Source organism: Apodemus sylvaticus, chromosome 8 (genome assembly GCF_947179515.1).
Source record: "Apodemus sylvaticus chromosome 8, mApoSyl1.1, whole genome shotgun sequence".
In the NCBI taxonomy this organism is placed as follows: domain Eukaryota; kingdom Metazoa; phylum Chordata; class Mammalia; order Rodentia; family Muridae; genus Apodemus; species Apodemus sylvaticus.
This window is the reverse complement of record NC_067479.1, coordinates 26,788,608-26,808,732: the sequence shown is the minus strand read 5'-3', so window position 1 is coordinate 26,808,732 and position 20,125 is coordinate 26,788,608. Positions and strand designations below refer to the sequence as shown.

The 20,125-nt window shown below is 39.3% G+C and overlaps 1 protein-coding gene across 3 annotated transcripts in view; it reads left to right on the top strand.

The window, feature by feature from the left end:
* The window catches only part of Pibf1 (progesterone immunomodulatory binding factor 1), a 182,155-nt gene that overhangs the window by 92,024 nt on the left and 70,006 nt on the right, over nt 1-20,125 (top strand). For all 3 annotated transcript variants that reach the window (XM_052190803.1, XM_052190804.1, XM_052190801.1), the window contains 3 exons: nt 7,088-7,253; nt 14,756-14,906; nt 15,813-15,903. In XM_052190803.1, the coding sequence (XP_052046763.1) occupies nt 7,088-7,253; nt 14,756-14,906; nt 15,813-15,903 (408 nt within the window). The remainder of the gene's footprint in view (nt 1-7,087; nt 7,254-14,755; nt 14,907-15,812; nt 15,904-20,125) is intronic.

Here is a 20,125-nt window from a genome sequence, read left to right as displayed (position 1 = left end):
ACAGCAGAAGGACTGTGGGGCGGAGCTGGGGTCCACGTCCACAGTGGAAGGACCGTGGGGCGGAGCTGGGGTCCACGTCCACAGCGGAAGGACTGTGGGGCGGAGCTGGGGTGGGAAGCAGAGTGTGGTGTATTTCCCAAAGAGAGACTCAGAAGCAGCACACCGTCAAACACTGTTATAAAATGTTTACCTTAAACGTTTATGTCCTTCATGCTCTGGTTTATTTAAAACAGCATTCCTTTCTTGTATTTCTTTCAGTTAAGTACTTTTATCTGCACGTACCTGGAAAACTTCTTTTTTGCCTTAACAAAATTGCCAAATATTACTCCATAGTGCTTATTTTATTAATGACTTTACAATTTTATTTGATCATGATATGATAGATGCGTCGAAATACTTTAAATGCGTGCTTGAAATTCTCATAAGTCCATGGTACAGTTGTTAAACATACTCAGCGTTTTTTAATTTGGCAAAAAACATCTCTCACATTCATTTAAGAATTAGCTCGTAAGCCAAAAATGACAGATGGAGTATTGCAGCTGAGAAGCTAACTGGTTGAAGAAATGACATGACAGAAACATTTGCACAAATATGCAACTGCCTGTCCCGTGCTTTGCTCGCACCCTATAGCAGGGGTTGTTGCCACGTTGATGGTAGTTTTTCTTACTTGATTGCTTTTCAGTATGGAAAATTCCATAGTGCAGAAGGGAAGACCTATGTGACCAGAGCTTAAGCTCTTGTAATTGTTCCCCTAATTTTCAATACAAATTTTTGACTTGCTTTCTAGGTATGTTTAGACAAAAGCACACTCTCATATAGTATTTTCTATTTTAACATGAGAAGTCAATCCCTAGTAAACAATAATTATTTTTTAGTTTTAGCTTGGGAGTTTTTTGAGACAGCATTTCAAATAGCTCAGGCTGGCCTTGAACTCACTATGTAACTAAGGATAACCCTAAACTCCTGACCCTCCTGCCTCTACCTGCCAACTGCTGCGATTATAGGTATATACCACCAGGACTGGCTTCTAATACATACTAATGCTTAAGTTTTCTACACTGGAGCCGGCCGGTGGTGACGCACGCCTTTAATCCCAGCACTCTGGGAGGCAAAGGCAGGCGGATTTCTGAGTTCGAGGCCAGCCTGGTCTACAGAGTGAGTTCCAGGACAGCCAGGGCTATACAGAGAAACCCTGTCTCGAAAAAAACCAAATCCAAAAAACCAAAAAGAAAAAAAAGCTTTCTACACTGAAAATATTCTCATGTGTAGCACTCATTTTAGTACTTCTCTTGTTACATATAACAGTAATTCTTAATTGGAGAACAAAAATATTACACTTGAAGACATGTGTACCTTTTTAGGACTGGGGAATGTCACTCAGTGGTACAATATGTGCTTAGTATCCATGATATATAGAATATGCCATCTGAACAACGGGAAATCTTTCTGGTTAAGTAATATGTAAATTGTTACATTTAAGAAAGTAATGATTTTAATATTAAATTTATGCACAATTATTTTTAAATCAGTTAATATTTTATTATATAAAATCAAAACAAAATTATTTAAATAAAAAGTACTTAATACCTATTTTTTTTAATTTGCCTTATCAAAATCTGAGTTGCTTTTTGTAAAATTACCTCTAAATCAAACTATGTGAGGTAAAATCTACCTCTGCCTCCCTTTTGCCCTTTTCAATCACTATTATTTTTTATAATGTGTTCATCTTTCTCATAACTTAAGTTCTTGTGAGTATAGCAACCTCCATGGCTAGTATCTTACTCCTCTGTGAGGATGATGAATCAGTCTTCTCCTTTGAAAGAAGTGTATCAGAGCACGAGGAAACAAATAAGAATCTTCCCTCTCTGCCAGCGTTAGAACAGTGATAGCTCAAAGGCTTTAAACTGTGCTGTGTCGCTCAGTGCGTCCTTGGAGCAGCCTGATTTCTTAAAGCGTGTATTGTGGTTTGGGAAATCTAGACATGATTCAGAAGAAAGCTCATAATGCTAGGCAAATAAACTAGGACTATTTGGTGAGAGGGAATTCGGCAAGAAATTGGTAGGGGACTAACTGTCCCTAAATGTAAAAAGGGTCTTCTACTACAGTCGAAAATCATGACACAAATGAAAATAGCATTGGTAAAAAGACTCACTGTGGAAGGTTTTGTTTTGCTGTGTGGGGTGTGCATGCATGCATACATGTGTGCCTGCATGTGTTTTCCTGATGACTGAATGAACCCTAGGCAAGTCCTCCACTATTAAGTGGATATCCTCAGCACATAAAAATACTTTTGCAATTTATATCACAGAGAAAGCTGGCAAGCACTATTTGAAGGTTTAAGTCATAGAATATACATAGCAAGTATTTTATAAGAAATGAAAATATTTGTAAAGATATGGGGAAGCCATAGTTTATATGCTTCTAATAGCATTTTAAGTTGATATAGCTATTTAAGGTATAAAACTGTACAGTATGCCAAAGGGCGGGGAGTTGTTTGTTTGTTTGTTTGTTTGTTTGTTTTTGAGACAGGGTTTCTCCTTGTAGCCCTGGATGGCCTGGAACTCTCTGTAGACAAGGCTGGCCCTGCCTCACAGATATGCCTATTCTGCATCCTAAGTGCTGGGATTGAAGGTGTGCGCCACCACCCCCAGCTCGTGTATAAGAGTTTCAGATCTGGGGTCCAGCCGTGCTGCTTCCTGAGGGGCCTTCGGGGCCTTCGCTCTGCTTAGCAGGCACTTACTATGGTTCTTCGGAGCAGTGTGAACATCGGCAGCATGTCCGAGAACTATTTAATGTTCCTCAGCTCAGAGTTAGCAAATGAAGTGAAACTAATCATGACTATTCACATTGTAAACTTATGTAAAAGGAATGAATTTGAGACATAAAGTAGTCCAAGACACATAAAGTGGAAAGGGGGGGTTGTAGATAAGAAGAGTAAGGTGATAATGGTGCCATCTGTTTTAACAAAGGAGACTCGAGTCCGTCCTATACATGACACATGCATGTGTGGGGAAGACAGGGTGGTTAGAAAGTTAACAAAGAAAACTGGTAGCTGATGGGTTCTACAAGGAGAAATGGATTTGAAAGTAGTGGTAAAGATGTCTGTGATTCAGGTTTCAAGTTTTTATCCTAAGAATTGATTTAGTTACTTATAGAATTCAAGGGAAGTTTGGTAACTGACTGGTGTGGTGGAGAGGGCGATAATGGACATACAAGCTGCCGTCATCCTGTGAACAAGAGCTAGCTCTCCTTGTATTAGCCAGGGCAGCGGCTGCCCTCGCCTGTCTCCTCCAGATGAGTGCACTGAAAGCTGGAGAGCCAGCTACACAGCCATGTTGAAGCACCGCCTTCGAGGACAGAATAGTTTTCAGAAGGCTTTGACCCTAGTTGTTTGTAGAATTAGAACTGAAGTCCCTGCAGTCAGGATTTCCCAGTCATAGCCGAGCGAGCCTGAGGCATCGGATCCCTTTTGCTGGCCATCCATGAAGCCTGGAAGCAGGGGGCCTTGCTCAGCCCTGAGAGCCCCTCCCTCTGACTGCCAGTGTGCTTAGCTTGCCAGCCTGCCTGGACTCAGGAGCTCGCTCCGTCCCCCTCTTATTCTCAGCTGTCCTGCTGTGTTCAGACAACTGCTCTGTCTCAACCATCTCAGAGTCCTACCTCCAAACAGGACCAGCTGGGACAATTCCAGGTTCTGGAGATTGCATGAACATTGTCAATGAATAAAATGCATTTTGGGTATTTTGCTTGTTTGTAAAATGAGATTAGATCATTGTATTTAAATCCATATCCAGTTTTAATGTAGTATAAGCCATGAACATTTTGTAGACAATGTTTAAAAACCAGTTATTTGTCATTTGTTTGAAAAACTGAGATTAAATAAAGGATTCATAGGAAGAATGAGGTTCATTAGCAGGGTACTGGAGTCTGTATTCAGTTGCCAGTACAGAAGGAAAGGCTGAGAGGTAGAAGACGAAATCCACGCTTCCTGGTACAGTGCACTATGTGATCTCAGCACCAGGGAGACACAAGAGGAGGATCGGAAGTGCCAGGTCCTGTTTTCCTACAAAGTGAGTTCCAGGACCAGCTGAACCTAGAAAAGCTCCTCTCTCAAAGAGCTGGAGAGGTGAAAGGCAAAGCAAAACATGCAGCGGTCTAAAATGTTCCTAAGAATGATGACCTCACTGCTGGATTTTATTTTCCTTTTTTTAATTTGTGCGGGTATTCCGATGTGCACACTTGTAGGCAGAGACAAATTCGAGAATTGTTCTTCTGGTGCCATCTACGGGTTTGGTTCTGTTTTGTTGACACAGGGTTTTTCACCTTGTATGCTGGTTGCCTGACCAGGGAGCCTCAAAGGTCTGCCTTTCTTGGCCTCTCCAAAGCTGGGATTTCGAGCATAGGCCACCCCATCCTGCTTTGTTACGTGCGTGCTAGGGCTGGGACTCGGTCCCCATGCTCTGCCGGGCAGCACTGTTGACTGGGCTCTTCCCATAGCCCCAGTGTAAGAGATTTCTTGAGCTTTAACTTTCTGGTATCTTCCTGCAAAATACTGGATTTTCACTTCTTTTTCTCTTTGTTCTTCTAGCTCTTAAATAGTCTTTCTAGGACTTTCTGTCATTGTTTTAAAGTAGTGTGTAATATATAGATGACTCTTAGGAAAACTAAAGAGCTGATTGTAAACATATCATAAAGACAAATGCAGCCAGATTCCAGCCCAGTTGGCTGTGAGGACAGGTGGGCATGCTGATTCTATGGCCTAGAAGATTTGACCCCTTGAGGTTGCTTTGCTGAAGTAGAACACCAGTCATGAAGGTGTTGATGTGAGTACAGTACCAACTTGCTTCAAGTAAGTGTGCAAATTAAGAGGACAAGATGAGAGGTCTGACTCAACAGAGAAGAATGCAACAGGTTACACGAGCAAAACAAGTTAAGTGGGAGTTACTTGAAACTCAGGCTACACTCTGGCCTCCCGGCTCCTCAGTTAGACCAGCTTGTGTAGCTGTTGTGCTGATGCGGTGCTTCCCAGTTCAATTTAGCAAATTAAAGTCATCAAGACTATTTTAAAGACATAATGACTGAAGGCAAATTCTTTCCCTAGTTAAGCACCATGAAAATAAATTGGTGCTGAGAATTATCATTTGGTTTTAGGGAAGCTGTTTCTAAAGTAGAATCAGAGTTTTCGGAGACATTTGTTGTTTTCTGTTGGATAGTTGTTTAACCTGTGTTAAGTTACCCGTATTCTAAATGTCCCAGTGGTGTCTCCTGCTTTGGGTGTTACTACAGGAAGAGAACATGAGTGCTGAAATGAGCTTTAAGGTGCTGGTAGTGCATAAGCACTTGGCTAATTGTCTGTTTGAAGCTGCCATTGGTGTCAAAAACACCAAGTGTTCTAAACCCAGGAAAGGCAAATTTTTCAGCTTAACCTTCTAAAACAAATGGCCCTAAAGGTCAATGTCTCATAGTCTCAATGACTTACCCATATCTACTTTAGTTGTGTAGTTTATATATGCCCTGTAGTTAGCATTCAGAGAAAGTATGGATATGTGTTTGGTGTGGGGTTAATTTTATTATTATTATTATTATTTTTTGGAGACAGTTTCATGTAACTTAGATTGGCCTTGAACTCGCTATGGGGAATAGGATGACCTTCAGTTCCCTATCCTCAAGATTCCTCCCCAGTAGGGCATTACAGGTGTGTGATGTCATGCCAGATGATTTCATGAGTTTTATGGATTTAAATCTGCAATATGATTTGATTTAAGGAAAAAAGAGATATTTCTATGTCAGTAAAATACTGAATTAATAAAACTTTGAGCATGATATATGTATATCGCTCCATACACATTAGAATAACTGTAATAAATCAGACATTGATAACTGTTCAAGGAAATGTGGTGAAGCTGTCACGCTCTTTGCTGCTGATGGGATATAAAATGGTACAACTATATTACAAAACAATTTAGCAATTCCTCAAATAGTTAATAGGGTTTCATTTTAACTACAAGAAATTGAAAGCATATTTATAAAAACTTTTCATACAAATGTTCGTAGTGCCATTACTCATACCCAAGAGCAGAAACAGCTCATATGTTCAACTGTTAAATGGACGCCAAATGGGAGATATTCAGAAAGTGGCATGTTACTCAGCCATGAGGAAATAAATTCATTTATCTGAGACAGTCACAGTAAGCCAATCTATCACAGCAAGCATTTTACCTGGTGAACTATCCCTCCAACCCCTAAAACAGTATTTTTAATAAAATCATAAGAACTTTTTAAATATATTATGTTAGGACTTTACAAAAGAGCATAAAAGTTGACTTTTTCTTAAGGCCTTACTGTTACAGGGTTTATGATATGTACTGTCTCTAGCCTATGTGCTATACGCTATAATCAAAGGTAAGTGGGCCAAAAGTGAAGTGGCCTTCAGCATGTACATCAAGGCCTGTGTTCTTAGAGTACACACACACTCCGAGAGAGACCCGCGTGGGATCTTTTCCGTGTGTCCCGTTTGACCTGGAGAATACCCTTATCACTCATAACTCTTGGATTTTCACATTCGTTTTCTGACTTCCTCTGAAATTAAAAGTTCCTTAAGAAATAAGGAACAACCATTGGTCTCGTATATCCCATTATCTCTTATTCTTATAGCTCAATATTTGCATAAATGAATTTTAATAATGTACATAGCTGTGCTAGATTCATAGTGTCTGTGAAAAACTAAAGTATGTCTGCTTCTCTTTCTCTTAGGACACAATCAATATAGAATATTTTCACACTTAGAATATATGGTGATTTGTATGTTAATTATAAATATTTTTATTATACTTATAAAATGAAAATAATATTCCTATCTAGGTTATTAAATATACCATTTGATGATTGGAACATCATTTTCTTATAATATTCAAATGTATATTTTAGTATGTATTTCCATACATATGCCTAACTAAATCATAAAAGCTTTTCTGAATAACTAAGTTATTACGCCTGCAATCCTACCGTGGTGGGGTGGAAAACAGAAGTGAGGTGCTTCCAGGGACCGTCACACCCACGTGGGAGGCTGTCACCGCTCTGCTTCTTTCAGGTACAGAGAACTCCAGCTTAGTACAGAAAGCAAAGTGTCCGAGTTTCTCCATCAGAGCAAGTTGAAGGCCTTTGAAAGTGAGCGTGTTCAACTCCTGCAAGAGGAAACTGCAAGAAATCTCACACAGTGCCAGTTAGAGTGTGAAAAATATCAGAAAAAAATGGAGGTACCTTTATACACCTTTCCCTTGACATAAGCGTAGAGTATAAACCTTCTTTTTTTTAATATATTTTTATTTTCTTTAGTCTTTGTTTACATTCCAAATGATTTCCCCTTTCCCAGATCCCCCCTCCCCATATGTCCCATAAACCTTCTTCTCTCCATCCATTCTCCAATCACCTCCCTCCTTTTTCTCTGTCCTTATATTCCCCCCCAGTGCTAGATCAATCCTTTCCAGGATCAGGACCCTCTCCATACTTCTTCATGGGAGTCATTTGTTATGCGATTTGTGCCTTGGGTATTCAGAGCTTCTGGGCTAATTAATATCCACTTATCAGAGATTGCATTCCATGTGTCTTCTTTTGTGATTGGGTTACCTCACTTAGGATGATATTTTCCAGATCAAACCATTTGCCTAAAAATTTTATGAATTCATTGTTTCTAATTGCTGAGTAATATTCCATTGTGTAAAATATGCCACATTTTCTGTATCCATTCCTCCTTTCAGGGACATCTGGGTTCTTTCCAGCTTCTGGCTATTATAAATAAGGCTGCTATGAACATAATGGAGCATATGTCTTTATTGCATACCGGAGAATCCTTTGGGTATATGCCCAGGAGTATGGTCGGGTCCTCCGGAAGTGTCATGCCCAGTTTTCTGAGGAACCTCCAGACTGATTTCCAAAGTGGTTGTACCATCTTACAGCCACACCAGCAGTGGAGGAGTGTTCCTCTTTCTCCACATCCTCGCCAACACCTGCTGTCTCCTGAGTTTTTGACCTTAGCCATTCTGACTGGTGTAAGGTGAAATCTCAGGGTTGTTTTGATTTGCATTTCCCTAATGACTAATGATGTTGAGCACTTCTTAAGGTGCCTCTCCGCCATCCGAATTTCTTCAGGTGAAAATTCTTTGTATAAACCTTCTGAGATTTACATAGACATCACTTCGTCCAGAGAACCTTACCTTGTCCTCACAAGAAAATAAGGAAATAAAGCTAAGTACAGTGGATCACACCTGGAATCCCAGCACTCTGAAGGCTGAGATAGGAGGATCACATGTTTGAGGCTCATATAGCCAGACAGAACTAAGTATTAAGTCCCTATTTTTAAAACAAAAAAGTGAAAGAAAAGATATATGAATAGAAGAAATATGTGCACCAAAAATGACTAAAAGTGTTTTTAAAAAATTAGAATGCACTCACTAATAAGTGGATATTAACCTAGAAAACTGGAATACCCAAAACATAATCCACACATCAAATGAGGTACAAGAAGAAAGGAGGAGTAGCCCCTGGTTCTGGAAAGACTCAGTGAAGCAGTATTCGGCAAAACCAGAACGGGGAAGTGGGAAGGGGTGGGTGGGAGGACAGGGGAAGAGAAGGGGGCTTACGGGACTTTCGGGGAGTGGGGGGGCTAGAAAAGGGAAATCATTTGAAATGTAAATAAATTATATTGAATAAAAAAATTAAAAAAATAAAAAAATAAATAAAAAAAATAAAAATAAAAAAAAATAGAAAAGGTTTCATTCACACTAACAAAAAGCATATAATTATTGGAAATACTTATGTAGGAAAACTGAAATTGACATGAAGAAAACCCTAGAACTAAAAAGTGTATATATATATAAAAAAAAAAAACCATCTTTCTAGAATGGGATAGTTGGTATTTTATGTTTTCCATTTTAATTTGAAATTTTCTATTGGTGTGCTTGTGTGCCTGTGCATGCACACTCGTGTGCATAGCAGAAGGCATGTGGAAGTCAGAGGACGGCCAGGGCAGGCAGCTCTTCCTTCCACAGTGTGCAGCGTGGAGAGCAGAGCCATCTCATTGGCCCAATTGTCAGCATTCTTTTTACCCAAAAAAGTAATTTTGTAGTACAAGTGGAAGAATATGTAGGTAAAATTCAATACTTTTACAGATTTTTCTGAAGAAATGAGAGGAAATATTTATTACATTTTAAAATAGGTGGTATTTTGTCATTAGCTTAACTTAAGCACGTCATGTTTTTAGTTTTTTTCTCTGCATATGAATGTACTTAGTTATGAAAACATAATTATAGGTCAGTAAAAAAAATGGAAGATAATAAAACTGAAGCTTAGTCAATTAAAAGCCTTTCCTGGGGCTGAAGAGATGGCTCTTCCAGAGGACCCAGGTTCTATTCCCAGCACCCATGTGGTGGCGCACAGCCATTTACAACTCCTGCCCCCTTCTGGGCTCCACTAGCATAAACTCTCAAGGGAAACACCATATGCATAAAAATTAAATTAAATTTTAAAAGAAATTCAAGACTTTCCTAATTGAAAGTTCTCCCAAATTATAATATCAATTACATTATATACTTTTGTTTCTAATTTAGAAAATATATATGGTTTGTATGTGAATATACATATATAAGCAAAACTTTTTTTTAGCCATTTCTTTATTTATCATTTTAATACTATGTTAAAAGATCTATACATTCTGTGTGAGGTTATTGGATCCCTTGAAAGTGGTTCTGGAAAATGAGTCCAGGTCCTCTGAAAGAGCAGCTAGTGAGTGCTCTTGACCCCGGAGCCATCTCTCCAGCCCCTGCTAAGATGTATTTTAAATACAAAAAATACTTCATTCCCAGATATTCCCTGAAGTGTTATTTATCATAATGAAAAACTTAACACTATAACATATTACTATGATGACATTAAAAACATTTGTGTGTGATAGGATCAATTGATATTTTAAGAGTACATAATATATGAAATACACTTTTTTCATAGTAGATGGATGGATAGAGCCTCTTATACAACTCTCTACATTGCCTCTTGTTAAATTTTTATTTTTAGCGTAGTTCAGTGGCAAAGCTATTGCCTAGCATTTACAACACCAATCCCCAATACCATAAAGTAAATATGTTAATTTTTTAATTTACTGTAATATGTGTGTATATGTGTGGACATTGTGCCACTGCACATTTATAAAGGTCAGAGGACAGCTTTGAGGAATAGATTCTTTCCCACGTTTCCGTGGCTTATAGGAAACGACCTCAGGTCTGCAGACTTACTGCAGCCAGTGCCTTTAGCTGCCGTGCTGTCTCAAGCCCCATGTTAGCTTTTTTAAAAACAAAGGTGGTATATGGATTCAGCAGGTTGTACATGTAATAATAATCAAAGAATTTATTCCTCTTTTTCAATCCTTTTTTATGGATTTTTTTTTAAAGAAACCCTTTCTTTGAATATAGTACAGCATGTGCTCTATTATATGTTGGAGTGACTTTTAGGTCTAGTAGTGGTATAGCTGGGTCTTCAGGTAGAACTATTTCCAGTTTTCTAAAGAACCACCAGCCTGATTTCCAGAGTGGTTGTACCAGCTTGCAGTCCTACCAAGAATGGAAGAGTGTTCTTCTTTCTCCACATCCTTGCCAGCATCTGCTGTCTCCTGAGTTTTGATCTTTCATTCTGACTGGTGTAAGGTGGAATTTCAGGATTGTATTGATTTACATTTCTTTTATGACTGAGGATATTGAACATTTCTTTAGGTGCTTCTCAGCCATTCAAGATTCCTCACTTGAGAATTTTCTGTTTAACTCTGTACCCCATTTTTTAATTTGGTTCTTTAGTTTTTTGGAGGTTAGCTTTTTGAGTTCTTAATATATTTTGGATATTAGCCCTCTATTGGATGTGGAGTTGATGAAGATTTTTCCCCAATCTGTAGGTTGCTGATTTGTCCCATTAATTGTGTTTCTTGCCTTATAGAAGCTTTTCAGTTTCATGAGGTCCCATTTATCAATTCTTGATCTTAGAGCCTGAGCCATTGGAGTTCTGTTTAGGAAATTTACCCCTGTGCCAATGAGTTCAAGCTCTTTCCCACTTTCTCTTCTATTCAATTCAGTGTATCTGGTTTTATGTTGAGTCCTTGATCCACTTGGACTTAAGCTTTGTGCAAAGTGATAAATATGGATCTATTTTCATTTTTCTACATGCAGACTGCCAGTTAGAGCACCATTTATTAAAAATGCTTTCTTTTTTCCATTGTATGTTTTTGGCTTCCTTGTCAGAGACATAAAGTGTGTGGTTTTATTTCTGGGCCTTCAATTCTATTCCATTAATCCACCTGTCTATACCAATACCTTTTTTTTTTCACCATTGCTCTGGTCAAGGATGGTGAATCCCCCAAAAGTTCTTTTATTGTTAAAAAATTGTTTTCACTAACCTGGGTTTTTATTTTTCCATATGAAATTGAGATTTGCTCTTTTCATGTCTGTGAAGAATAGTGTTAGAATCTTGATGGGGGCCAGGCGGTGGTGTCGCACGCCTTTAATCCCAGCACTTGGGAGGCAGAGGCAGGCGGATTTCTGAGTTCGAGGCCAGCCTGGTCTACAGAGTGAGTTCCAGGACAGCCAAGGCTACACAGAGAAACCCTGTTTTGGGTGGGTGGTGGGAAGAATCTTGATGGGGATTATGTTGAATCTGTACTTTGCTTTTGGTAGAATGGCCATTTTTACTATGTTAATCTTACCCAATCCATGAGCATGGGAGATCCTTCCATCTTTTGAGATCTTCTTCAGTTTCCTTTTTCAGGGATATGAAGTTCTTGTAGAAATCTTTGACTTGCTTGGTAAGAGGTACACCAAGATATTTTATACTATTTGTGGCTATTGTGAAGGGTATTGTTTGCCTAATTTCTTTCTCAGCCCATTTATCGTTTATATAAAGGGAGGCTACTGATTTGAGTTAATTTTATATACTGCCACTTTGCCAAAATTGTTTATCATCTGAAGAAGTTCTCTGGTACATTTTTTGGAGTCTCTTATATATACTATCATATCATCTGCAAATAACTTGGCTTCTTCTTTTCCAATTTGTATCACCTTGCTCTCCTTTTGTTATCTTATTTCTTTCTTTCTTTTTTTGGGGGGTGGGGGGAGGGTTCCACGGCAAGGTTTCTCTGCATAGCCCTGGCTGTCCTAGAACTCACTCTGAAGACCAGGCTGGACTTGAACTCAGAAATCCGCCTGCCTCTGCCTCCCAATCCCCTCCTGGGATTCCAGGCGTGCGCCACCACGCCCAGCTATTTGTTGTCTTATTTCTCTAGCTAGAACTCAAATACTATATTGGATAGATATGGGGAGAGTGGGCAGCCTTGTCTTGTCTCTGATTTTCGTGGGATTGCTTCAAGTATCTCTCCATTTAATTTGATATTGGCTGATGATTTACTGTATATTGCTTTTGTTATGTTAGGTATGGGCTTTGAATTCATGACCCCTCCAATACTTTTAACATGAAGTGGTGCTGTATTTTGTCAAAGGCTTTTTCAGAATCTAATGAGATGATCATATGATTTTTTCTTTGAGTTTATTTATATAGTGGATTATGTTAATGAATTTTCATATATTCAACTGTCCCTGCATCCCTGGAAGGAAATCTACTTGATTGTGGTGAACAATGGTTTTGATATATTCTTAAATTTGGTTTGTGAGAATTTTATTGATTATTTTTGCATCGATATTCATAAGCAAGATTGGGGTAAAGCTCTCTTTTTTTTATGAGTCTGTGTAGTTTAGGTATCAGTAATTGTGTATTCATAGAATGAATTAGATAGCGTGCCTTCTGTTTCTATTGTACAGAATCGTTTGAGGAGTTTTGGTATTAGCTCTTCTTTGAAGGTCTAGTAGAATTCTACACTAAAGCCTGGGATTTTTTTTGGTTGGGAGGTTTTTAATGACTTCTATTTTCTTAGAGGATTTTGGACTGTTAAGATAGATAATTTACCTGATCCTGATTTAACTGTGGTATGCAGTATCTGTCTAGGAAACCATCCATTTCATCTAGACTTTCTAGTTGTGTTAAACATAGGCTTTGTAGAAGGATCTGATGATGTTTTGAATTTCCTCAGTTTCTGTTATGTTTCATTTTCCATTTCTGATGTTGTTTATTTCTATACTGTCTCTGTGCCCTTTAGTTAGTTTAGTTATCTATCCTGTTGATTTTCTTAGAGACAGCTTTTAGTTTTGTTGAGGTTTTTTAATATATATTTATTTGATGTATGTGAATACACTGTCCTGTTGCTGTCTTCAGACACAGCAGAAGAGGGCATCAGATTCCATTACAGATGGTTGTGAGCCACCATGTGGTTGCTGGGAATTGAACTCAGACCTTTGGAAGAGCAGTCTTTAAAAGTAGCTATTAACCACTGAGCCATCTCTCCATCCTGGTTTTGTTGATTCTTTGATTCATTCTCTTTGTTTCTAATTGGTTGATTTCCAGCCCTGAGTTTGATTATTTCCTGCTGTTTACTCCTATTGTGTGTGTTTGTTTCTTTTTGTTCTAGGGCTTTCCGCTGTGCTATTAAGTTGCTAGTATAGGGTCTTTCTAGTTTCTTTACTAGGGCACTTAGTACTATGAGTTTTCCTTTACGCTCTACTTTCATTGTGCCCCAGAAGTTTGGGTATGCTGTGTCTTCATTTTGATTGAATTCTAGTCTTTAATTTCTTTCTTTATTTCTTCCCTGACCAAGTTATCATTGAGTAGAGAGTTGTTCTGTTTACATGTGTATGTAGGCTTTCTGTTGTTTTTATTGTTATTGAAGTCAAGCCTTAGTCCATGGTGATCTGACAGGGTGCATAGGACTATTTTGGTCTTCTTGTATCTGTTGAGGCTTGTTTTATATCCATAGCTCCCACTACATATGTAGCAGAGGATTGCCTTATCTGGCATAAGTGGGAAGGGAGCTTGGTCCTGTGGAGGCTTGATGCCCAGCAAAGGGGAATGCTGGAGGGGTGAGGTGGGAGTTGGCGGGTCAGTGGGCGGGGCACACTCTTAGAGGGAAAGGGGAGGGGGAATGAGATGGGGGAGTTGCAGAGGGGAGACTGAGAAGGAGGGACAACTTTTAAAATGTAAAAAAATAAAATAATTCATAAAAATGTGACAAAGAAAGAAAGGAAAGAAAGAGAAAAGAAAAGAAAAAAGAAAAGGAAGCATTTCGTTGCATAGGCATTTTTGCTACGGCCCTGTGTGGGGTGTTCATTTACTTTCCGATTTGAGCTGGAGCCTGTTACGAAACCAAACATGCTAAAAGCATGGCCAGGGCAGATCAGGCCATGCTGGTGGAACCCCGCAGGGCTCACTACAGTAATGCTGTCAGCCTTACAGTTCTGAGCTGAGCCCAGGTATGAACCCTGCAGGGCTCACTACACGGCCTGCCGGTGAACATGGACACCGCAGGGCTCACTGCTCTGCCTTCGTACAGGTCTGAGCTGAGCCCAGGTACGTCTCACACTGCTGCCTCCATTTGAACTTTCACAGGCAAAGGCTAACCTTACCCCTAAATGCATCTTCATTTGGCATATGTAATTACTGACGAGGCATTTCATAAGCTCAGTTAACTGCACCAGAATTCTTTCCCTTAGAAATAAGTGTGTATTCTCTCCTCAGTTGTCCTCAGGGTTGAGCTCCACAGTTCTGTGGTTGAAGAGAAGAGGCACCCGAGGAAAGCTGAATCCTTTCAACTTCTGTCATTCTCTTCTTCCACTGCTAGGTCTTAACTAAAGAATTTTATAGTCTTCAAACTTCTTCTGAAAAACGCATTACCGAACTCGAGGCACAGAACTCAGAGCATCAGGCAAGGTTAGACATTTACGAGAAGTTGGAAAAGGAGCTTGATGGAATAATAATGCAAACAGCAGAAAGTAAGTCCGCGGCCCTCCCCACCCACCCACTCCCCTCCCCACCCCACCCATTCCGCAGGCCCTGGGCCCAGGAAAGACAGAATCGTTCTAAAAATAGCTAGGTGTATATTTATTAAAAATACAAGTGATTTAAAGGATATTCTGGTTTTAATATTCATGTAAATTTTCAGTAGCTAGACTTAAACAGATTAAATATTAAATGTTTCTTTTTGTCGGGAACTAATACAAAGTTTTAGAAACCTTTCTGCCAATGGACTAGCCTTAGAGCTCCTAAGGAGTGCCACTCTCCAAGCTTTGGCTTCCGCCCTTCACCAGCTTTGAAAACCAAAACAGAAACACTTCAAAAGCTGATAGTGCATATGGTGACACTCCCTGTAATCCTATCCTCAGGGAAACGAGGCAGGGCGATCTCCTGTTCTAAACCAGCCTTGGCCCTGATTGTGTATTTTTGGAATCTCAGTACTCAGGAAGTGGAGACTGAGACTCAGAAGCTCAGGGTCAGCCTGGACAGCCGTAAGTTAATGGGAGCCCAGGCCGCATGAGGACTCGTTGCACAGACGGAGCAGTATTCACCGTTATCAAACCGATTCTCTTTGTCATTTTATACATATATACATTTTATAGTCCATATTAAAATCTTTGAGCCCTTCAGAATAACATACCTGAGTTACTTGCTCCATAGAAGGTATAGCTTATCAAGTGATGTAATCCCTCAACATCTTCTAAAAATAAATCAACAAATACAATCAAAGTATCCTTTAATATGACTCACCTCTCTCAAATGTGCATTAGTCCTTAGGAATGTTCTTGGAATTCTTAATTCATTATCATATCCTTTATTTTGACTTCTGCTATGCTTTTTAAGGAAAAGAGTTATTTCACATCATACATTTTAATCCTTTTCAGTTGAAAATGAAGATGAGGCTGAAAGAATTCTTTATTCCTATGGCTATGGTGCTAATGTTCCCACAACAGCGAAAAGACGACTGAAGCAAAGGTAAAATCGATATAGATTTATCTTATCTACTCAAGCTAAGTGTAATTACATAGTACATTTTCATAATGTGCTGAGTTGAATGATGAAGTTACTTGTTCTTAATATTCATAAATATTAAAGTACTCACAAAGTAGGACATGGTAATAACCATGAACTTCATCTATATTTAAGTGAATTTAATGGTTAGTAGATGTGTACATTAGAATTTTCATGGTATTAGATGCAATAACTTTTAAAGCCATTTTATTTTCACATTAATTTCAGATAAGTACAAGTACTTTGTAGCAATAATTTTCAGGTTAAAACTAATTGAACTACCTTCAATTTCTGTATCCTTCGTTTATTATTTATGTGCATATATATACGTATATATATATTAACATGTAATATGTTATTATATATAATCATGCTAAAGAAAGAAATATAGAGAAAGCATATACATTGCAGTTAAAACTATCCAGAAGTGCTAGTTCCGTGTCTTATTGCTGTGACCAAATCCTTGAGAAGTGCGCTGTAGGAAGGAAGGAGTGTTCGACTCACAGTTTGGGGACAGGTCATCAAGGGGTCACAGCAGCAGGAGGTAGCCGCTCACATAGGAAGGAAGGAAGGAAGGAAGGAAGGAAGGAAGGAAGGAAGGAAGGAAGGAAGGAAGGAAGCAGAGTGGGATGAATGGTGCTCACATTTAGGGTGCGTTACCCCCAGTTAATCTAATCTGGAGATTCTCTTATTGACCTGCTAAGCCTTGTCTCCCAGATGTTTCAAGATCTCTGAAATTAATTAATATAAAATTAATTAATATAAAAAGTAAATCACAGAGGCTAGTCCCAAGTGATGGTGCACACCGGTTGCCCCACCGGGCTGGATGATCTTAAACCCTGAGTCCTGAGTTCTACCTGAGCTAGGTAATGGATCATCCTATGGTCAACAGAGAAAGAAGGAAAAGAGATGAGGGAAGAAGAGAAGGGGGTGAAAGGTGGGTGACGGGAGAGGAAGGGAAGTGGGAGGAAGAAGAGAAGAGAAGAGCACTGGGGCTCCATGCAGACCCGGAGAGTTGGTTAGAGGATGCACCAAGCGCACGTGGTTCCCAGGGAGATCGGCACGGCCCCGACAGACCCCTGCACTCATCAGCTCCCTGGATTCAGCCTGTGTTAGACAGATCTGACGGCTCCTCTTGCTGCCACCTGCACTCCTGGGGTTGCCACAGGCCTGTAGGTCCCTCCTCCATAGGCCCCACATCAGCATGTTGTTGTTGCCCTGTGTCAGTGTGACAGCTTAGGACTCGCCTCTGCTGCACACTAGCTGACATGCATTTCTTCAGCCATCATGTCCCATCGAATTTCCTCACCAAGATAGATCTTCAAGTCAGCCATCTTATTCTCTGGCCTTCCTAGCTCACTGTAGAATACCTACTACTCTTTTTTCTTTACCTTAATACTCAAGATTTGAAAACTGATATTGTTTTGTGGGGGTTAATTTAGAAATTCAGAAATGTACAAAAGAAGAAAATCCACACTTTGATATTTTTGTAGATATTTTCAGTGATTTTTTTTTTTTTAAAGATTTTTGCTCGTCAGGCAGTGGTGGCATAAGCCTTTAATACCAGCAATTGGGAGGCAGAAGCAGGCAGATTTCTGAGTTCGAGGCCAGCCTGATCTACAGAGTGAGTTCCAGGACTGCCAGGGCTATACAGAGAAACCCTGTCTGGGGGGTGGGGTGGGGGGATTTTTGCTGTTGTTTTCATTTTGTTTCTTTCTATCTGTTCCAGACAGGGTTTCTCTGTGTCTGTCACCCTGGCTGTCTGGAATTTGCTTGGTAGACCACACTGACCTTGAAATCAGAGATCTGCCTGCCTCTGCCTCCAAGTGCTGGGATTTAAGGCATGCACCACTACCACCCTGCTTAGGTTTTTATTCTCTGTGTGTGTGTGTGTGTGTGTGTGTGTGTGTGTGTGTGTGTGCATTTGTATTTATTCATATGTCTTTGCAAATATGAGCACAGGTGCCTGTGGAGTAGGAGAGTGTGTGCCAGATCTCTGAGTGTGCATCCATGTGCACTGTCAATCTGAAAGAGAGCATCATATCTGAAGCTGGAATTACACCCAGGGAATGAGACTTAGGCCTTCGTAGAGCAGTGTTAAGATATGCTCTTAACCACTGAGCCATCTCTCTGGTTCCTTTTGTAGATAGTTTGGAAGTGATGGATGCAGTAACATGAAGAGATAATTTATCTTCATGACTATCTAAAACAGGTATGGGGTAGCATTTTATAAAAGAAGTAAAAAATACCAACTTATATTTTATTGATTAAATATTTGAAAATATTATATTAGATAATATCATAAATAGATAACTAGAAAGTATCTGTTTATAGCTAGAATGATTAATTATGTTTAGTAGAGTTTCAGGTGCTTCTAAACTAACTAGATTATTTAGTATTTGAAAAATTGATTGCCACCCCATCCCTTCCTGGTGCTCCCTAAGGCTGGTGTGACTGGTTCAAGATATTTTGGAATTTTTAAATCTATCTGGTTCTTTTAATCCATTGTCCCGGGGAAAAGAGCAGAGCTGTGAGCTCTACTCCTGAGCAAGCGCCTGCTCTGTTCATGGAGGGTCGGTGACAGAAGCAAGGCTGAGGGAAAACTCAGACCTCGTTTTAACATCTCCATCCTGGAGTCTGGTTCTTACCAGCGTAAAAGGATTTTTGCTATTATAAGCTTTCTTTCCAATGTTGAGCTTTGAAATTAAATGTGATTGTTGCTTGCTTTTTAAAGAAGTTCAGAAAACCAGAAGTTAGATGTGGTTTGTTTCTTAGATGGGGTTGATTGGTTGGTTGGTGTTTGGTATTGGGGATGTTTTGTTTTGTTTTTTGTTTTGTTTTGCTTTGATGCCCAAAGATTTAAAGAACCACAAGTGATTCATAGTGCAAATGATCTTAACTGTCCAAATATTTCTGAAGATTCTATCACGGAGCTATCTGTGCGCCCTGAACAAGTGCCTAATGGGTATGCTATTAATACCCGTGCCAGCTGGTGCCAGGCATTTTTCACATGGTGAGCCCAAGGCTATTTTGAGGAAGTGCTTCTCAGGTCATCTAAACTAAGGGAAGAGATTGTAAGTCTAGACATCCAAAGAGGACATGAATGCATCCCTACCCTTAGTCATTCAGCAGTTTTTATTGAGTACCTACTATGTGCAGTTTGAGTAGTGGTGCCTAATCCACTCTAGGATCTGATGCACTTTTAAAGATTGCAAAATCAACACTTAGTTTCTTAAGGGCTATTTGTACAAAAAGCAGTTGCCTTGTGCCCTCTTGAAATTTATTTACTTAAGACAAGAGAGAGCAGTGGAGCCTTTAGAGAATCTGTATTTATTAGTTTTTTGCATTTGAAATTAAAGCACTGCAGATTTAAAGTGAGTTATAGAAATGACTCACAGTCATAAATGGAGTGCTTCATAAAAAGCTGTCATCATATGTCATATGAGGAAGTGTATTACAGAGTGTATACCAAAAAAACTATTTCTCAACTGCTATACATCTGCTTCATACTTATTCTGATTTAAAACTGTATATATTCAACAGCAAATATTAAATATGTAATGTTACTATTTAATTGATTATAAGTATTTTATTTTTAAAATTGGGAAAATTGATGGTTGTCCCATTATTCAAAATAACCAATCAGAAAAAAAATTTTTTTTCAAGACAGGGTTTTTCTGTGTAGCCCTGGCTATCCTGGAACTCACTCTGTAGACCAGGCTGGCCTCGAACTCAGAAATCTACCTGCCTCTGCCTCCCAGGTGCTGGGATTAAAGGTGTGCGCCACCACCGCCAGTGCAGAAATTTATACAAATACATGAATTTCCTTGCATTTTTTGACATCATATAGTTTTAGTAGTTTAGTTTTTTCCTTAATATCCTATTGTGAACATTTGTCATGTACGAATATTTTTCAAAATATACTCCCTAGGGGAGTGAGGGCAATAGTTAGGATGCAAACAGTAACTGAGGGCACGGGAAGAGTCAGGAGGAGAGATGAACATGAGAACAAAGACTGGTGGCCTACATGTGTGACACACGCTGAAACATTTCATGGTCTGCTAATGTTAAAACTGAGGTTCAAAGTCATTTTCAGTAGCTACCATGTTGCTGTCAGTTTGTTATAAAGCCCATGGAAAGGCTCTTGCTGCCAAAAGAATATTTTAAGAATTAAATTATATCAGTT